The sequence below is a fragment of the Barbus barbus genome, assembly GCF_936440315.1.
Source record: "Barbus barbus genome assembly, chromosome: 13".
NCBI lineage: Eukaryota > Metazoa > Chordata > Actinopteri > Cypriniformes > Cyprinidae > Barbus > Barbus barbus.
The window spans coordinates 2703068-2724513 of NC_136741.1; the positions used below are offsets into that span (position 1 = coordinate 2703068).

The 21446-nt window shown below is 36.4% G+C and overlaps 1 protein-coding gene across 1 annotated transcript in view; it reads left to right on the forward strand.

Annotated features, from left to right (window-relative positions):
• Positions 1–21446, forward strand: part of LOC306878787 (receptor-type tyrosine-protein phosphatase F-like) — a 188183-nt gene that overhangs the window by 103117 nt on the left and 63620 nt on the right. The window contains exons 8-13 of the mRNA XM_079431314.1: positions 4659–4928; positions 8884–9465; positions 10409–10542; positions 11093–11237; positions 15107–15412; positions 20962–21179. Coding sequence (XP_079287440.1) covers positions 4659–4928; positions 8884–9465; positions 10409–10542; positions 11093–11237; positions 15107–15412; positions 20962–21179 — 1655 coding nt within the window. The remainder of the gene's footprint in view (positions 1–4658; positions 4929–8883; positions 9466–10408; positions 10543–11092; positions 11238–15106; positions 15413–20961; positions 21180–21446) is intronic.

The following is a 21446-nucleotide window of genomic DNA, read 5'->3' on the forward strand; positions in this document are numbered from 1 at the left end:
TCTGTGAACTGCCAGAAAGCCTTTTGAGCTCTCAAGTATTTAAGCTGGCTAAAGCAGCTTTCGCTGTTTGTTTTGGAATCAGCCATTTGGTGAGGACTTCCGATGTGGAGAACAATACAAACAGACAGAAAATATGATGGCAGAACGCAAAAGAGGTTTTCGTCCCAGCGTTGTTTGTTTAAAAGAGCGTCATTATCCTTCCAAAAACCCAGAGCGATTGAACCCGGGCATGTGTTCTTCATATAGGAGGAAGACAATGTCCTCTTCATGTCACATTATCACAGAAACAAGCTGTTTCAGTTGGACAAGAATATCGGATGACATTGACAAATTAGCTTTTTCCCTTTAAAGTGTAGAAGCTCAAGGAAAATAGAAACAACATGCTGTCAAAGAAAAACCAGGACTAACACAGAAAAAACACTGAAAAGTTAGTTTCCAGTTTAAACCAGAAAAAGTTTTACAGCCAAATGCCATAAGCCATAATTGCATTAAAGTCAGTATAACAAGAACTACCCATGTTTTATACTTAAAGTTGTACTTTTTTACAATTTAAATAATGACATTTTCACATTACAGTAATGAAAATTATATATTTTTGCATGATTGTGTGCATAATTAGTATGAAAATGTCACAATGCTAAAAAGAAAGGGATGGATGGATTTTTTATTTAGGAGTTAAAAAACATCTATGTCATATTGCTTTAAAAGTCCAGAAATCAGTATACACTCATTTACATTGAGTCATTTAACAGACGCTTTTATCCAAAGCAACTTATAAATGAGGACAATGGAAGCAATCAACAAAAGAGCAAGTGCTATGACAAGTCTCAGTTAGCCTAACGCAGTACACTTATAGACTCATCTGAAGAATATATCATGTAACATCAAAAAGCAGTGGTTGTTGATAAGTGGGTTCTGGTTGGGTTAACATGACCCAGGTATCTGGCAGTCATTTCTAGGTCACTCCCAATCTCTGTGCTGATCATCTCTTCATGTCTTAATGCATAATTCCCTTTATGTGGCCTCGGGCGAGATATCTGCAGTGCTGTTGTTCTGCAGTCTCTCTCATTGGCACCTGCAGAGCACAAATGAGACATTTCAACACGAATAATCCCTGTAGTCTTAGTTCTGACTTCCCTTGTCTATTATAGAGAACATTCATGCACATCTGCTGAGGAAGTTCGCCCAAGTTTTTTTTTTGCCACACGTGCCAATATGGAGTGAATTGCTGGCCATAAATATTTATTACTGGCCAGGAAAACTGTGTTTTGTTATTTTAATTAAATTGGATAATTTCCTCCCTGACAATAAAATACTTATTTTTGGCAAAGAAAAGCATCATTTATGAAATCATCCGGTATATAGAGTGTGTGTTAGAAGATCGAAGAAGATAAGCACTGTCTTTGTTTCTAATAAAGCCAGCCAACCTGGCAGTTTTACTCTTCTTTGGCATATTCTTCTTGGACCCTGAGTTCACGTTTCTCTTTTGGCTTGTTCAGTATTCGTGTAAGACTTTTATTTGAGTTGGTTGAATCTGTAAAGCACGGCTTTGATGCTTATTAAAGACTGATTCTCCAATAATCCACCTCAGACCAGAAGATTTACAGCGAGTTGACACTGCAGAAGACGGTTCAAATGTAGTGTCCATCCCTGACAGCAGAAACATTGGCAGGATCAGGAGTTTGCTTGTTGTGGAATCCCTCTCTGATCACAGCTTGTTTCGGAGAGTTATCCAATCATGTTTTTTTTCTATTGCTCAGACAAAGCTGAAATTGGATTCTTTGCACTGTTTTGTACATTCTTTGATGCCTTTGTTTGGAATGTTTTTTTCATTTATTGGTGTTTTAGTCGATAAGTCACACATGCATGCTCTGTTGACTATCGCCTATGTGTGCTTTTTTGCTTCATGCTTGCACGGCCATTGATGTGCTTGGGATTGTTTGTGTGTGTCCATGTGCGTGTTTATATGAAATCGCTTGTGCATTGAATAAACCTTGCTACCTGTAATCACCTCCCCTTCAAAACCTCCTCTCTCTCTCTCCTTGCGCTCTCTTTCTCTCTTCAGATTACATGTGTGCATGCATGCGTATGTGTTTGTCTGCATGTCTAACTGCAAGCTTTCATTGCTCTGTTAACACTCCCAGCAATATTCTCACGAGATCAGTGACTAAAGTCAGCTCAGCCCATTCTCTAATCTCACCATGGCCGCTGGCATCTTTCACATCGCTCACGCCGGTCTGTTTTACTAGCCAGCAGAGACTTCTCAAACTTTCTTAACAACCTCTAACTGAGTGAAACTCTTGCCATCATGTCGTGACCATCCCTCATGTCCATGGGTAGCATCATCCTCTCTATGTACAGTGACTAACGTGGATTAATGTGACATCTCTCTTACACTCTTACACCTGCAGGCATTCCTGCCCGACTAACAAACTTAACTCAATCCCAAAAGTCCAAACTCTGAGTTTATCTCAGAGATGATGATCAGTCCGGCAGCCTCTGGCCACGGACAGTGCAGATCACACACCATAAGTACAATTTGCTCAGTGTATACTTGACTTGAATCAATACATTTTGCAATAAATATTGATTTACTGTACCTGAAACTCTGCAATATGTTCAAATTACAAAAACTGATTTAAAAGTTATGTGGTTAAAAAATAACGTGGCCTAACCAATCACTGTTTGTCAGTTCGTCATTTACACTTTTTTTTTTTTTTTTTTAATTGCACAAATAAGCTTGTAATAACAAATTATGCAAAACTACATGCAAGTAACCCTAACCCAAACCCTAATCCTAACCTTAACCATATAGTAAGTACATGTAGTTAATTAATATTATGCAATACTTAAATGTATAATTAAACTGTAACAAGGACACTAAAATAAACTGTAGCCCTTTATTTTAAGGTGTCCTTGTTACATTGTAATTATACATTTAAATACTGAGTAATATTAAATAACTTCTTGTACTTACTAAATGGTTAGGGTTAGGATGAAGGTTTGGTTTAGGGTTAGTTGCAAGTATTTAAGCATAATTTATTGTTATTACTATAGTAAGTATATGTAACATCTGTAACATGGACACTGTAAAATAAAGTGTTACCAACCTTACCTACTGTAATAATTCAGAAAGTAGCAACTGTACCCAAATAAAGCATTTATACTGGAATAGAGAGAGATGATTGGAGTTTGGGTGATAGTTAGCGCTTTACTTTCCAGAAACTGCATTCAAGTCAAATAAATACTGAGCATTAGTAATCCCTCAGCCACATACTTTCCTCATTTATCCACAATCATTTCCTGTTTGAGGAAATGAGCAGGTAATGACAAGGAAATGAACAGGTAATGTTCAGATTTGGAAGTGAGTTGGTGTCTGTCAGAAATGAGACTTGTTTATCTGTGAAATATAGGCAGACGTCTGGCCGAAGAGCTCCCTGTTAAACTCAGCTGCCATCTGAAAACAATTCCACTTTATATAAGGAGAGACATTATAAAAGATCGGTTTATTAGCAGGCTCTCCATGGACACACTCAGAAAGCTGTTTACCCATGAAGTCTACTGAAAATGCTCCTCGTTATGGGCAGCTTTGCAGATACACAGTGTGTTGTGCATTCAGTGGACAGGATAGTTTGACTTTGGCTTCACACCAAATAAATGCGTGTGAGGAGAGACTGCTATCAAATTCTGGCATTCTTGATCTAAATGAGATGCATTTCTTTGCAAAAAAAAAAAAAAAAAAGTTTACAGTGTTACTTCTAAAAGGTGCCATGCCTTAATTTAAATAAGGCATATGCAAATAGTTTTTTAATTTAGTTTTTTACCAGAAAGAATTTCCAAAATGGACATAATACAAAGGCCTAATGTATTTTTTTTTATTAACAAGCATGCAAGAGGTGGTGAATGTTTAAAACTTTATAAATGACAGGCATTTAAATTCTGTGGAAATTCAGTGAAATCTGAGCTTTCAGAGTCTGAATGCCCCTGTTTATATCTATGAATTGATAAAGGAAATGTGCATTGCACTGCTAAGCTATCAGTCACAGTGACGAGAGTCTAAAGTTCAAATCTGAGAAGTGACATTCACCTGTCCTCTGTCTCTTTGAGATCCTGAGCGTCTGTCAGCCCAAGATAGTGTGACAGAGACCTGAAATGTAGAAAAAAGCACTGCATACCTCAGTGCTACTGGACTAAAGCTTAAAAATTATTTTATGACCACCTTGATTGACGTCCCTTTTTTTCAGCATTTTTAGTACAGTACGTATTTGTCATGCAAACAGAGTTCATTTAGTGATGTAATGGTGAATAGCTTTTGATCGCTTTGGCAGAAATTGAATTTAATGAGACAATAAGGAGACTCAACTGTAGAGACAAAAAGGCCTTGAGATGTATTTACTGTCAAAACAGACTCTTATATGGTGAATGTTTAGTATATTGAGGCTCTCAGCTCTGTTCCCTTGATTTAGCTTGACATTTGTCTGTTCAGATTAATACAGAGAGAGCTAATTCATATTTCATATCTCTCATATTTATAGTAAAAGTCACTCAAATACAGCCCGAGATGTCATTGGTGTATAGCCAGAGCCATTCCTGAAGCATATTCTCTGCCCTCCTGTCTCTGTATTCTGTTTATAACATCATCTGAACTCCTCCAACAGTCCGGCGAGTCCCGCCACGTTTCTCAATCCCACCTACCAATCACGAGGTGATGCCTGGCGGCAGCGTGAACCTCACCTGCGTGGCGGTGGGCGCTCCCATGCCCTATGTGAAGTGGATGAAGGGGGAACAGGAACTCACCAAAGAGGAGGAGATGCCCATTGGCCGAAATGTGCTGGAGCTCACCAACATCCGGCAGTCAGATAACTACACCTGTGTGGCTATATCGTCCCTGGGGATGATCGACACCACGGCTCAGATCACCGTCAAAGGTAAGAGACACACAGGATCTGATTAAGGTTTGCACTTATATGAAAAGTATTCAATAGTCATGCTTAAATATAATTAAAGATACACTAATGTACAAAGGTTTTGGGTGGTGAGATGTTTTTGAAAGAGGTATTTTATGCTCATCAAGGCTGCATTTTTTTATCTAAAATATAGAAAAAATATATATATTGTGAATTATTAATACAATTTTAAATAAATGCTTTCCATTGTAATTTATTTATTCTTGTCATGAAAAGCTGAATTTTCAGCATAATTCAGTCTTCAGTTTCACTTTCAATTTCAGTCTTCAGATCCTACAGAAATCAGTCTATGCATTTATTCTTATTCTTATTAACATTAATGTTGAAAACAGTTGTGCTGCTTAATATTTTATGCATTCTGTGAAATTTTAAGTAGCATTTATTTGAAATAGAATTATTTTGGAATTTTATAATTGTCTTCACTGTCATTTTTGATTGACTTAGTGCATCCTTGCTGAATAAAAGTAATTTTTTCTTTCTTTCTGTCAATCGATCAAACAATCAATAACCCCAAAAAATTTAATTAGTTGTTAGTTTGTTGGGTTGGCCAAAACAGAAATGCATTGGAATGCACCTTTTCTTTTGCTTTTCAAAATGTAGTAATACATAACCATTTATATTTAAATAAAGTAATAATATTCCTAAAAATAATGAAGTATGCTTGGTTACATTCATTTAAATGAATAAATTGCTGTTCCTAATCTTTGTCCCCAAGTGATCATACAGCTAGCACTGATATCAGTTGGGTACTTAAAGTCGCTGATTATCTGTGATTATCTAGACCGTAATAAACAAAGATGCTCTAATCAGATTAGAGGCTAGGCCCAGAAACGTTGAGAGTGAAATCTCATCAATAACACACTCATGGGGATTCCCACCGACCCAGACAGACAGCGCATGCAATCACCTCATCAATGTTTCATCAGAGCTGAAATGTGATGAGGAGATCTCTCTCCTCCTTTTTTCTGCCTTGACAGAGCGAACAGAACCTCTGAGCTCCGAATCATCATTAAGGATTATTTTTAGGGCTGTAGCACAATAATGAATCCATTCGAAACATTTCATTGTCCCAAATTTATCATGTTAAACGCTTTCTTGAAAGAGCACACTCTCTTTATTGATGTGCTGTGAAATCTAGAACGGGGCTGTACCGTGTCATTGTTGTAAATACTGTGGTTCACACACAACGGTTTAAAGATTTAAACAATAAAATGATGCTAAAACAAAGACATGCTCTCACTGAAGGTGTGCTCCGAGACCAGAATATCATACAAGACCAGAATATCATGGGTTTTTTAAATCTAGCACAACATACTATTATTTTTAACAACTTAGAACACTTTAGCTACAGCATAGCAACACCCAGGTAACCACCAGCAACCACATAGTATCCAGGGCTGGGTAGTAACTGATTGCATGTAATCTGGATCAGATTCCCAAAATTAATTACTTGTAATTAAATTGTCACGTTTATCTTGGAGCAAGGAATGAGGAAGCATGGAGATTCTTCAAATATAATCTCTTTAATTTCACAATCACCAGGGAATCCAACAGAGGAAGACATAGAACATGACTTTTAACAGCACACGATACACTCAGGGAAACACAGGGCTTAAATGCAAGGGGAAAACAAGATAATTAATAAAACACAGCTGGATACAAATGAACACAACGAGGACAGGAACAGGAAACTAACCAAATAATGGCATGGAAACACTGGGAGCATATGGAAATCGAAAAATTTCGTGTTAATCTCATGATTACATGTTATTCACACAATAGCAATAAATTATTCATTATTTATTAATTCTCAATTTTTTTTTATTTACATGTAATGCAGGGATTCCCAAAATGTTTTTTGTCAGCCGAGCTTCTTTTACCTTATATGCGTATTTACTTGAAGTACCCCTGAGATTTTAAGGCAATAATGAACACATATGTATGTTCATGGTTCTCTGTAGTTGGCTAATGGTCACATGACATGCGGGTAAACAAATAAAATATATAAATTTTAATACATAAAATAAAAGGTCTTTTATTTTGATAGTTGTAATTTTAAAATGATTTATTTTATTTTAAATGTTTTATGATTTACTAATTATTAGCAAGTTTTTTTACAAGATTTATTACAAGATTATCCTCTATAATTCAATGCGATAAACGAGCTAGTTCAAAAGTATTCTAAAAGTCATCAAAACGTAGTCAGGTTATATTACCTAAAATGTGTAACGTAATGGATTACCTTAATGACTATGCCATTTTTGTCATGTAACTTGGGATCAGAAACTGACTACAATTTGTAAATATATGCCCAGCACTGATTACTGTACTGTATCAGTTTGTAAATGTACGCTGCTCTGAGCTCTTCATTAGTCAGTGAATCGGCAAGCTGGTGTGTCTAGGGAAGTGTTTAAAATAAAGAATTTAGAGCAGTAGTCAAAGATAATTTCAACTCAGTTTTGGCAAATAGAGTCGAGTTACAGCATTAGCATTGATTAAAGCATGTTGAGTGTATCTGGAATTACAGCGGGTTTCCATTTCCGTACATGTGTTATCATGTTAGCTGAGGTTAATATCATGCGTTTTGGGAATTCTTAGCCTATAGCAGCTGTGTCTCTTTAAGTCTCCTAAAGCAGTGCACGGCCACAGGCTTCCCTGGATTTTTCTATCCTTTTCCACATTGCTGCTGCTTATTCAATCTGATCTGTTTGGATTCTGACAGCTGTCCAAAAGCACAAAAGTTGTTTAGAGTCTATTTCAGATGCTATTTGATGACAATGCAGGCATTTTTCTTCGGGTGAGCTGATTGAACTCGTCTGATACATGACACAGAATAATCATAATAGCAGTGTTTAACACAGCACATTTTGCTGCTTTAATGTCAAATGCCAGATCATTATCTAACCTGAGAAATGTCACAGGTCTATTTGCATTCGTTTGGCATAGGTTAGCATGGCAGAACATGTGGCTTAGTAGCGAATACACTGAGAAATACATTTCAAACACCTTTTTCATGTTGAGGATCTTAAAATAACCAGGCCATGTGGCAAAAATACCTAAAAATATGTCTGCGTGGTTTGTTTTTGTCTGTTATCTAACATCTAAACCAGTGTTATTTTAGCATTATTGCCAAGGCAACATTTCTAAATTATCTTGTTCTTTTTTGAAGAATGTTTAAGTAATCCATCTAAAGTCAGATTTTATTTCTGTTACTGAAAGAAATGTTTTTAATAGCTTTAGTTGACACCGACTTGAACATATATCACTATATTCTATAAGGCCTGTGTATTTATAGTTTAAATATCAATTTAGTGTCTTTGCTGTCTATGAGCTGTTCATCTGTGAAGCTATTATGAAATGTTTTTTGACAAAAACAAAAATCAATCAAGCGATCATTTAGCTCTGAAAACACTCCTAACAACATTAAGCAGTATTGCATTATATAGTGACTGACTATTATTAAAGTGTGTTCTTTATTGTGTTATGATCTTGTATTAATACAGCTCTGTTTGCACTGGGATTTTGATTGGATTTTGACCACTATAATTGTTCAAACTGAGAAATATTTAATTTTTTAGGAAATTCATTTGAAGTCCTTGGAATAAATTGACAGCACACTGAGTTTTAAATAAGAATGTTATTGAAAATTTATCTGGGGGCAAATACTACTGCTGAATAAACCAAATTATGAGTTTTTGTTTTGTTTGATATAATTGAGTCTAATTGGCTGTTAAAATTAAGTGCACTGAGCTGTACTGCTGTCAATACACACTAATTAATGAAAGAAAACACATCACACTGTTCTTTTTGGGTCACTTTAGATGTTCATGTTCATTCAGACTTGCCAATATTATTATTATTCTTCACATTCCTAATTTTCAGGGAAATAAATACATTTAATCTTTTGCAATCTCAGCTCTGCCCCGTCCTCCGACCTCTCTGATCGTCGCAGAAACCACCGCCACCAGTGTAACTCTAACATGGGATTCTGGTAACCCCGAACCCGTATCCTACTATGTGATTCAGTACCGGGCCAAAGTCTCAGACAACGGCTTCCAGGAAGTGGACGGAGTGGCCTCCACCCGCTACAGCATCGGTGGCTTGAGCCCGTACTCTGAGTACGAATTCCGCATCATGGCGGTCAATAACATCGGCCGCGGGCCGCCCAGCGGGACGGTGGAGACCCGCACCAGTGAACAGGCCCCCTCGTCATCTCCGCTCCGCGTTCAGGCTCGGATGCTGAGCGCCACGACCATGCTGGTGCAGTGGGAACCTCCAGAGGAGCCCAACGGACAGATACGAGGATATCGAGTGTACTACACGCCTGACATGCACTTCCCACTCAGCACATGGCAGAAACACAACACAGAGGACAGCAGCCTGACCACTATCTCCGGCCTGGTACCTGACATCACATACGGCCTCCGCGTGCTGGCGTTCACCTCCGTGGGAGACGGGCCGCCCTCAGACATACTGCAGGTTAAAACACAGCAAGGAGGTGAGATATGTGCCCATGTCATTTGTTGTTCAATAAAAGCGAATGATATCCATATCAGCATTATTTTAGTATTAGTTATACACTATTTCAGCTTTTTATTATTATTAATTAGCTTTTATTTTTTATTTAATTTTTTTCATTTTTATATTTTATTATTTCATTTTAATAAAATGTTTTCTTTTTTTGTAATTTTTTAATTAGAACTTGTTCTTTTTAAATAATACTGTTTAGGTTTAATTTAGCAATATCAACTATGTTGTTGTTGTTGATTCTTTTGTCTTTGTTTTTATGGATTAATAATAATAATAATAATTATTATTATTATTATTATTAAAAATATTTATTTATTGAATTAATTCTTAAAAATATATATTTTTATATGCTGACCAGTGTTATTTTAGTATTATTTATATACTATTATAGTTTATATAAAAAATATTAATAATTAGCTTTTATTATTTGATTTTATTATTTTTTTATTTCTTCGCTTTTAATTTAATATTTTAATAATATATAATAATTTTATTTTTAATTCTTCATTTAATTTTTAGTAATTTTTTTTTAGTAGTATTTGTTCTTTTTTAAATAATACTGTTTAGATTTAATTTAATGTATTTTACTTCCTTTTTATTTTCCAGTTTTGAGTTAATAATGTTAGTGCTTCAACTTAAACTTATTTCAGTTAGTTGCTAAGGAAACAGTTCTCATTTTATTTAGTAATTTGTTTATTTTTAATTTATATTTTATTTCAGCTTTGTTCAAGTTAACAAAAAATGTTATAGTTTTAGTAAAAAAAAAAATAATATGTGCTGAGAAAAGAAAAGATAATTCAGAGACATTACAAAAATAAGATTACTGAAAGACATTACAAAAGATAACCTCAAAAGTCAGTACAATGTGTGATTTAAGTGTATGGTAAGACAAACTCCGTTTTTGACTGCAGTGCCGGCACAGCCCACTGGTTTTGAAGCAGAGGCAGAGCTCGACACCCGGATCATGCTGTCATGGCTGTGGCCCGTTCAGGATCAGATCACAAAATATGAGCTTACATACTGGGAGGCGGACTCTGAAAACAAGGTAACAGCTTAGATCACTGAATCTCAAATATATATATATATATATATATATATATATATATATACAAGGTAACAGCTTAGATCACTGAATCTCAAATATATATATATATATATATATATATATATATATATATATATATATATATATAATTTTTATTTTTTTTTATAAAAAAAATTTAAACATATAAATATTTATTTTTAGCTTGAATTTATATTTACTGTATTTCAGTTTTAGTTTTGATCATTTTAGTACTTCAACTTAAAACTTGTTTAGTTGCCACGGCAAAATTTCACATTTTCGTTAAAGTTTTTTTAAACATACTTTTTTAAAGTAGTGTTTTTTTTTCAGTTTTATTTCTGCTACTGAAAATGTTCATAAGTTTTCTAAGTTTTATTTAACAACATTGCATATTACAGAGCAGTTTATTACATACTGCATACAATTTCACATATATTTTTATAAAGTATATACTGTACTATGCAGTATGCACTTGTACACTGAACAGCCTATGTGTGCATCTCACTCTCTCTTTGTTTTTTATCTGTCACAGCAACATGTCATCTTTAACCCAGCTGGTTCGTATGCTGTTGAAGGCCTGAAGCCAGACACACTCTACAAGTTTACTCTAGCCGCACGCTCTGAGATGGGACTCGGGGTGTACACACAGCCCATAGAGGCCCGGACGGCCCAGTCCAGTAAGTGCCAGCTGTTCACTAACTCAAACTATGATCATTTCTTAGCAGCTCAATACTGGCCTAGTCACTCGGCTAAAGATTGTTAATAAGGTATGTTTTCAACTTTCCATATGTTTCCATTTGTGTTTTGTTAACCATACTGCACCATATCACTCATTTAAATATGAAACATTTAGTGCAAGTGTTTACAAATAAAATGCAAAGATTTGACCATCAAAAGCACAAAAATGTCGTCTTGAAATATTTGCTACATTAGTACATGTAATGCATGATTATTTTTGGCTCAAGACACATTAATAAACAAACATTACAAGTGGCTTCAGTGGAAAAAAATAAAATGCTGTAAAAGTGTTGATTAAAATATCTCTATGTAATGTTATCTATCTGGCCTTATCGCCATACAAAAGACCCTGTGTTTTCCAGAGCAGAGCAGCACTGGCGTCTGTTTCATACACAGCACTTCAGCTGCATCACACCAGCTTTTGAGCGTCAAAAGCCCAGGAGTTTCTGGTTTGTGGTTCAGGGTCCGTGAAGAGCTGCAGTGACCGTGGAGTGCGCCATGCGCTGATTGTGTGTGTTCTCGGTGGCGTCAGAATGATGCAGTCAGTACGGCTTAATCTCTGTCCTCATCTTCCTCCGGCTCCAGAGATATGGACTAAAGCTGAGATATGTATGACAGCTCCTCTGAGAGATCTCCTGCTATTCAGAGCTATTTGTTAGACGTGTCAGCTTTGAGAGGTTTGATCTAAGCAGCAGCTTGGTTCCCATAGAAACACTGGCTTTTTCTTTACGTCTCTGAGTCCGTATTTTTTGTCCTAGTGTCTCTGAGTCACTGTCCTCAAAGACCCGAGACACCAAAATCCCTCTGTCTTTCTGTCTCTAATTCTGTGCCAGATCCTACATAAGCAGCTACCTTATAAGAGAGCATGTTAACCCAGCTTTAATGGTAGTGACTCATTTGAAACACTTCACATAGGCTTCTGAACTCAAAAGGAACATTTTGAATGTTCATAGTGAAGTTAAATCACATTTATTTACATAGCACTTCATACTGATTCAAAGCCGCTTCACATTAACATAACAGTTTTAATGTTGTAAATGGCATCGTTTGAAAAAAATCAATTTCAGCTATAAAGCAATTCTACAGCAGATAATATTGACATTATTCAGCTTAATTTAGTTAAAATTTTGTTCTCATCTGAAAGTGCAGTTAAATGTAATATTTCTGAGTATTAATCATCTTTAAACCATGTTTGTCATGGAGATAAATGTCCCTATGACTCATATACTTGTTGTTTTTGGTTAAAAAGCAGCAAAAGAGCAGCATGAACACTTTAAAGTTGGCATGAAACTATTGGGACTTATATCAGAGTGAAATGGCTTCTCAGTCTATTCTCAAAAAAATAAATAGGACGGGACTTGATTTTGTCCATCAGGAATTGATTGGATCATTGTCGTTTGCTAATGGCTACTTAAAAAAATAATGATGTGCATAGATAAAATATTAAACATTGCAATATCCCATTAAAAAAATAAGAATTGTCCATTTTGATTTCATAGTTACTTTAAAAAAAATCTCCTTGTTCAAATCAAAACAGCATTTTGAAGAGACTAAATCATACAAAAATGAAAATACATTCAATTAATTTTTCATTTTTAAATGATTTATTCCTGTAAAATCCTGTCTAGGTTTGCAGCTCACTAGCTTTGACCTTTCCCATCTCTTTATAACTTTCTCTCAGCGTTAATGTACCTTTCCTCTCACTTCATTCTCTCTCATTACTATCTGCTCCATTTCTTGCTGTCTTTAATATTTTTTCATCGCTTTTTTCTTTTTTCCTCCTCAGTGACCAGTTTCTCTCTCCTCTATATTTGTTTTTTCACTTTTCTCTTTTCCTCTTGTATTTCATTCACACTTTCCTCTGCTGCAGGTGACAAATGAACTTGCTCTCTTTCTTTTTCCTCACACTTCATTCTCTCTCATAACCATGTGCTCATTTTCTCATTTGCCTGTGTTTATTATTTTTCTCACTATTTTTTTTTCTTCTCAACTCCCACTTGAATTTCAGATGCGCCCAGTGTCTGTAATCTCTGTCTCCCTGTTTAATCTTGTTTCCTCACCCATTTCTCAAACCTTTTCCCACACTTTCTTTCTCTTTGTCTTTTCTCTCTTCATTTCCTCTCCTGGTTTCCTCACTCTACAGGTGTCTTATTCTCCACTCACAAATATGTTTCTTGTGCTTGTGTGTGGAGTCGAACCTCTTATTTTACTTCTTTTTTTTTTTTTTTTACTGCCTGCTCTGCTTGAACAAAACACAGGAGTGATATGGTTATCACATTTTCATACTGCTGCCGCACACATACGGTACACCATCATTGTTGTCATTCAGAAAAGCCAATATGTCACGTCTGCTGCTGCTTCAGTCAGAATCAAGTATTCCAGAGAGCCGTGTAATAATCCTACTGTATATTGTTTTAGTTTGCCGTGTTCTCAGGACGGGATAGACAGGAGTGGTGGGATTTTCTGTGATTTTAAAAATAAATCGATAGAGCATCTCAGACACTAGACAGGCCATCAATCACATCAATTACATGTCTAGCCAAAGACAGTGTGTCAGACAGAATGTATCTGTTATCTCGGTCATACTTACACAGACACAGAGTAGAAGTGAGCCATCAATCTCTGCTTTCACCTCAAAACACAATATTTAGACTACAGTATGTGCAGACTTTTAAAAAAAATTATGCAGCATTCGCTCTTATAAACAAAGGTTCCAAAATCTTGACGACAAAGCAGAAACTTTTAAAGTGCAGTCGTTTCGAAAGCTATATTGTATTGGTGTGTAAAGCAGTGATTCTCAACTATGGGGACTTAAACAGGTTCCAGATTTTGTTGACTTTAGAACAGATAAAAATAGATGAATTGTGATTAATCTCATGTTTTGTTTAGTAAAAAAAAAAAAAAATTGTAATTCTAAAGATTTGTGTATCACTGCTTTAAAAAAGACCCCAGTTAGGCATGACATACACAACTATTCAAGTTTGGGGTTGGTAAGAAATTTTTGAAAGAAGTCTTTTCTGCTCACCAAGGCTGCAATTATTTGATAAAAAATACAGTAAAAACTGTAAAATCGTGAAATATTATTACAATTTAAATCAACTGTTTTTTATTGTAATACATTTTAAAATGTAATTTATTCCTGTGATGCAAAGCTGAATTATCTGCATCATTACTCCAGCCTTTGGTGTCACATGATCTTCAGAAATCATTCTAATATGCTGATTTACTGCTCAAGAAACATTTCTGATTGTGTAAAACAGTTGTGCTGATTCATATTTTTGTGGAAACCAGAATACATTTTGAATTTTGTGTAACATTGTAAAATTATTTACTTTCACTTTAGATCACTTTAAAGCATTCTTGCTGAATGAAATTAGTAATTTCTTTACAAAAAAAAAACACCTTACTGACCCCAAACTTTTGAAAAGTAACCTGTGAATCAAAGGATGATTGAGTGTATTTGGAATCCTCCAAAATGAGTTGGTGCATGTTTATATTTATTTCTATGTGTTTGTGTTTGTATTTACTATATTTGCCAGCTCAAATACCCTGGGTTCATAAATTCTCAAGCTCAAGTTCTGCAAAGAACCTTTATGTTCTTTGCTAGCCGGTTGCATAAACTTGCATACAAGTTAGTCATAACTTAAAGTCAGTTACATGAAAAGGTAGACTGGTCTAATTAGAATCTGAAAAGTAAGACCGAATACCCCTTGGAAAACTACTAGTTAGTCAGACAAGTTCTTATGATGTACAGAAGCAAAGTTTATGCAACAGGTCCCAGCTCATGTGTTCCTGCACCCCTTTCCAGCCCCGTCCGCCCCCCCACAGGAAGTGCACCTGATCAGTCTCAGCTCCACCAGTATCAAGGTGAGTTGGGCGGCTCCTCCGGCCGCCAGTCGCCACGGCAACATCGTCAGGTACACTCTGGCCTATCAGGCAGTGTCAAGCGAGGACGAGCAGCGCCACGAGGTCAAGGACATCCCTGCGGATGTGTCCAGCTACGTGCTGGAGGGCCTGGAGAAGTGGACGGAGTACGTGGTGTGGGTCAAAGCGCACACAGACGTGGGTCCCGGCCCGGAGAGCGGCAGCACCCACGTCAGAACCAAAGAAGACGGTAATGCTCGGCTCACGGGTGCTCCAGATCTGCTCTCCGCATCTTCTAACTCACCAGCACTAACTCCTCGCTCTGGGTTTCCTGAAGGAACGGCATGAATCCACGCCTCCCTGTGCGATTCTCTCTCTTTCTTCTGTTACGCTGGAGTTTATGCCTGCTGTTCCTCACTCTTCTGTTATTAATGTGCGGCTCTGGTGCAGCAGACACAGGACTCTCTGTCTCTATAGTGGAGTGAAAGTTCAGGACAGCGCTGGTGTTTTGTTCTGAGTCAGTCTTCGTTGTGCGATGAAAAGACTCGGAATGAGTGGGCGAGCAGAGAGTTTCGGTGGGGTTCAGGCGGCACATCGAGACGCTCCCACACACCAACACAGACCTTTATTTAGAGAAGGTTCTTTTAGATGTAGCTAATACAAGTATTACTATTGCTGTTACCCATAGTTAATGTCAAATGGGTGGAAAAAATGCACAGACTTACACAACTGTTCAAAAGGCTGAAAAATACAATAAAAAAGATTAGCATAATGAGAAATTATTACCATTTAAAATAACTCTTTTCTATGTGAATATATTGTAAAATGTAATTTATTTCTGTGACCAAAGCTGAATTTTCAGCATCATTACTCCAGTCTTCAGTGTCACACAATCCTTCAGAAATCGTTCTAATATGCTGATTTACTGCTCAAGAAACATTTCTGATTATTAGCAATGTTGTAAACAGTCAGGCTGCATATATATTTTTTTTTTTCGGGATTCTTTGTGTGAATAGAAAGTTCAAAAGAACAATTTTTATTTGAAATATAATTTTTTGTTACTAGATCATTGTCTTTACAGTCAGCAATTTCTTAAAAAAAAATGAAATCATAGAGACCCCAAAATTTTAAATGGTAGCATACGTTGAAGGACAAACCAGACTCATATTTAGAATAGAATATCACAAGATTAGATTTGGGCCAATGAGTATCCACTTAGCAACTTCCCTGAACACTCTGACAGCCGCCTAGGAATGCCCATGACTTCCTAACATCTTAGCAACGAATTTTGCATGAGCAAACAGCACTCACATGAAACGTAAAAATGTAGTTACATCATACTTTGAGTGTATGTGCATGAGTGTGTTGTCTGTCCATATGTGGGGCTTGTTTAATGCTGCATGTTTCTGTCTCCAGTGGTTTGATTGACAGGTGAAAGCCGGAAGTACATGTCCCTTCTCTGGTAATCTTGTCAATCAAACGGCACACTCTCTTTCTTATATCCCATCTCCCCTATTCTCTCTTTGTATTTCTCTTTTTCCTGGAGGCAAGGTTTTTTCTTTTTTTTGAGTGGTTGCTACCAGTGCTGTTTGCTGTGGCAGTTTCTCTCTTCCTTAAGCAAGCGCTGCTTTTTCTGTTTCATTTTAACCCATCACATGCAGCCCTGGTAAAATCAGCCCTTTGGATTCATAACAGAACAAACACTCATTGATTCCTTTCATCTTTCCCAGAACACATATGACATTAATGTTGTGTGCCTTAAATTTGCATTAATTATGTGGCACAGTATAATTAAAAAAATAGTGGTGGTTATTAATATCACAATTAACCAGTCTAATCACATTATTCCTTATTCTTTATTCAGAACATAAATATAAATTCAGCAAGGATGCATTAAATATTTTGAACTATTCACCAAAAAATCCTGAAAATGTATCAGTTTCCACAGAAAAATGAAGCAGCACTGTTTTCAACTTTGATATAATCAGTATATTAGAATGATTTCTGAAGCATCAAGACTGGAGTAATGATGCTGAAAATACAGATTTGAATCACGGGAATAAATTATATTTAAAATTATACTCACAAAGAAAATAGTTACTTTACATTGTAATAATATTTCACAGTATTACTGTATTTACTGTATTTTTAGAGAGCAGAAGAGACTTCTTTCAAAAACAAACAAAAACATGTTTACCATCCCCAAACTGTTGAACGGTGTAGTTATTGTGAGTGATTGCTCTGGTGCTGATATACACTTGCTAGAGCGTTCTGGTTGTTTCTGTCATATTCTAGATATGGCTTGAATCTTTCCTGCAATGTAAGTCTGTGGAATATTTTACCATCTGAAGAGCAAAAATTGTAAGACTGATTGCTTAAAATAGTAATAGTATATCTTATGTGAGCCTATATTGAACGAAGCATGAGCAATAGTAATAGTGATGCTAAGCTTAGCAAGGAATAAAACTCTGAACGAAAGATTGATGCAGGCCTGGGGCCTGTTTTAAAGTTTATGCCCTAAACTTGGAAGCTGCTTAACTTTATACACGTTGTTCAATTTCATTTCAGCTTCTTTTGGAGGGTTATTAATCAGACCAAAATGAGATAAATCAAGCTATTGAGTTTTCTCTTGCATATTCTGCTGAGAATAATGCGCTGCGGTGGCTGATAAGGCTTTAACGGAGCTGACTGAAAGTGGAAAAGCGAGGCTGCAGGTGCAGCCATTGATAAATTAGCTGTGCTTTTTATCTGTAAACTTTTTCATCGGTTCTTCTTACCTTTTCCGCCCATTCAGAGAAGCTCGCTGACATCCATATTCATCAAGCAGAACTGCTGCGACGAGATCGTTCGTTAGCGAATCCCAGACAGAACAGAGCGTTTTTTACATTTCTCAACCTCTTAACTTGTGTATTCTCATAAATCAAAGCGCACACTTTGGTTTGAGGCGGTCTGAGCTTGATAGTTTATTCATTGCATTATGAATGTCTTTTACGCAGGAAAGCAAAGTGCTGGGCCGCCGGGTTTGAGCAAGGTCACGGCACACAGGATCTGAATGCAAGCTGTATAGTTCTTATAAGAAACTCTCACAGAAACGTACTGCCTTATAAAAGTGGGCCATGTGTTGTGCTGCATATTAGCAGCTTGTGATTAGATGCGGTCTGTGAAGCGGGTCTCGGTAGACCACGTACTGTTTTCACACTTCCTGCATGAGACCGGGCTGATAACCCTTATGGGCCGTATGCCATTCTCAGGTGATCTCTGATCTTTATCATAATACGGATCCTGCCAGCACACGTGTAATTTCCCTGCGATATTGCCTTCATGACTGGAACTCTGGGTAATGTGCTTTAAGAGCTGGAGTGGCATAAAGTGGCTGTGAGCAGCGAGCATAGTGTGAACCAATCCCCTCCAGTTGGTACGGTTTCCATGGAGACGTGGGGTGAGAGCGAGAAAACGAGTGAGTGAAAGTTAAGAGAGCGTGAGACGGCGGAGTCAGACGTCAGGATGGAGCCGGAAGATTTGAGAAGCAAAGTCTGCGCTTTCATCCCTCAAAGGAATGTTACGCGTTCAATACAAGTTAAGCTCTATCGACATAACATCGATTACCACAGAAAATAAATTTGACTTCTTAAATGTTTTATTTTGAAATTATAATTAATGCACTCTCAGGAAAAGTACAAAGCTGTCACATAATCTAAAATGTACATCTTTCTACTTTATTTACCCCTAAATAGAACATATGAGTACCTTAAAGGTACATATTAACACATTAAAAGTACATAATTGTACATAAAGTGGACCCTTTGAAAGGGTACTGGCGCAGTGATAGTTTGTACTTTTTTTTTTTTAAAGTGTGTAACACTTTGAAAGTTAGTACACAGTACTAGGGCATAAATAAAAAATGATAATAACTAGAAAAGTGTAAAGAAAATTCAGTTGTGATTATGAAATTGAATTATGTTGCTTATTTATACTAATTATAAAGTTAATTATTTTAATATATTTCAGCTCTGTAAATAATACGTTTGAAATTGATCAGCCTTTAAATATTATCTTTGACTATGGGGTTGCTTGAAGTCAAAACATTTGAGAATCACTGATCTACATAATCATATATAATACATATACAGTATATATATATAATAATTAACAATTTGTGTCAATTATGCAGTCCTAATTAAATAGAGTTTCAAAAGAGTAATGACAGGAATTGAACATACAAGTATGAGTGTGCTAGAATGGATTACTCACCTTGTCTGTGTAAAGCCAGATGCAGTTTTTCAACAATGTCATGAATGCATAAGGCCCAGCAAACTTTCACATGAAATGTGCAAGACTGAATTATTCATTTAGCTTTCAACCCCCTGCAATGCTGGCCTAGTTTACTCCATTGCAAGTTCAAAACACTTCCTCAGATTTGTGTCTGTGATAATTGACATTATGCTGCAAAGGGTGTCGACTGAGCTGAACTTGTATTAAACTTGCACAAACATGCTGTTAAAATTGACCGTGTCAATGCTTTCGTTCCAGCTCGGGTCACACATCTGCAGAGGAGCACTATAGTTTTGTTTATCTGTTTTCAGGCATCAACTTTTTTATCGTCTGAAGGTCAAGGCTGTATTCCAGCCAGAGCCAAGCTCATTTATACAGTTAAATGACTCCAATTAAGCACAGCCTATTTTGCTGACGTTCAGCACTTGAGTCTCCATAGATCTTCTGTGCTCTGAGCTGTTACTTCTGGGATGGGAGAGGCTGTTCTCTACCTGGTTATTAATCTCTTAATGCTGCGCTTTTTAACCTTCACTCCTGTCTTCCCTCCCTTCACTGCCTCCTCTATTGACTATCAATTGACTGTCATTATCATCTACTGAACTGCTACTCTTCTGCGCTCATGTCAGATCTGTATTCAGCCCAAACTCCAGGGGGAGCTGAGCTGGCCAGGAACATTATTTGGGTTTGGTGAAGCCTGTCTCCCAGGCTCTCAATCCAACACATTTATGTTTGTGAAATGCATGTCAAAAGGATAGTTCACCCTTCTTAATTTTATCACCCTTATGTTGTTTTAAAAGCTATATGACATTTATATTTATACTGGTTGTTTCCATGCAATTAAGGTTTATGGTGAGCACCAGCTGTCAAGCCCTAAAAATGACTGAAATAAACTGAAAAAGTTGGTATTTCAGTCTAAATGCTTTTATGATGCTTTTTTTTTTTTGGGGGGGAGTCTGTATCTCTGAATAAAATTTTGACGCAACACGAGGGTGAGCAATTCCCTTCCATTTTTGCAGGCTTTTGGGAATTTCAGAAATAAGTAAAATTAAAGAGGATAGACAACAGCTTACCTACTTTATTATTAATAATTATTATTATACATTTATTATTATTACATTTTTGCTTTATTTTAAATTACATATTTTATTATAATATTTTTATGTTATTTTATTATATGTCCTTTTTGTTATTTATTTTTTAAAGCCCATTTTTGCAGGCTTTGTGGATTTGAGAAATGTAATATATAATTATTATTATTATTAAAATACCTAACGTGAATAGATTTGAGTTTTATTTGTCCCACACTTTGACTTTTAATATTAACATTTGAAACCTTAAAAAAATGGTCAAATATATTTGTAAAAAATGTGTCTGAAGTGAATTATGGAGAGTAGATAACTGAACAGAGCTAAAAAGTTGTTCAAATGTGTTGGCTGTAGCCTGGGAGCTGGTTTGTACCTTTAGCTGACCCGTGTGTGTTGTGAGCATGTGATGAAGCTCTAAATGTTTCTTCTCTGCCTCCCACAGTGCCCGGCGCCCCTCCACGCAGGGTTGAGGTGGACAACGTGAACTCCACGGCCCTGCGGGTGTCCTGGAAGCCTCCTCTGCAGCAGAAACAGCACGGACAGATCCGCGGCTATCAGGTGGTTTACTCACGGCTGGAGAACGGAGAGCCGCGCGGACAACCCATCATACTGGACGTGGCTCTGCCAGAGGCGCAGGTACTCACATATAAAATGGAAAATGTGCAACCAGGTCACATTGTAAAGTCACAAAAACATGATCATCCTCAAGATTTAGGTTGTGTACTTATACATTGAGTTATTGAGTAATATATTTTGCATATAAAATTATGTATTAATTTACAAAGTAAACTACACATTCTTAATTTGTTGTCACAGTTTTCCCACAATTTCACCTCTTTCATAGATATACATCTATTTTTTTCTATATGTCCCTTCTCAATATAAACTTTTCCTTCCAACAGCTTCTGAATACATTTGGCGAAAGTG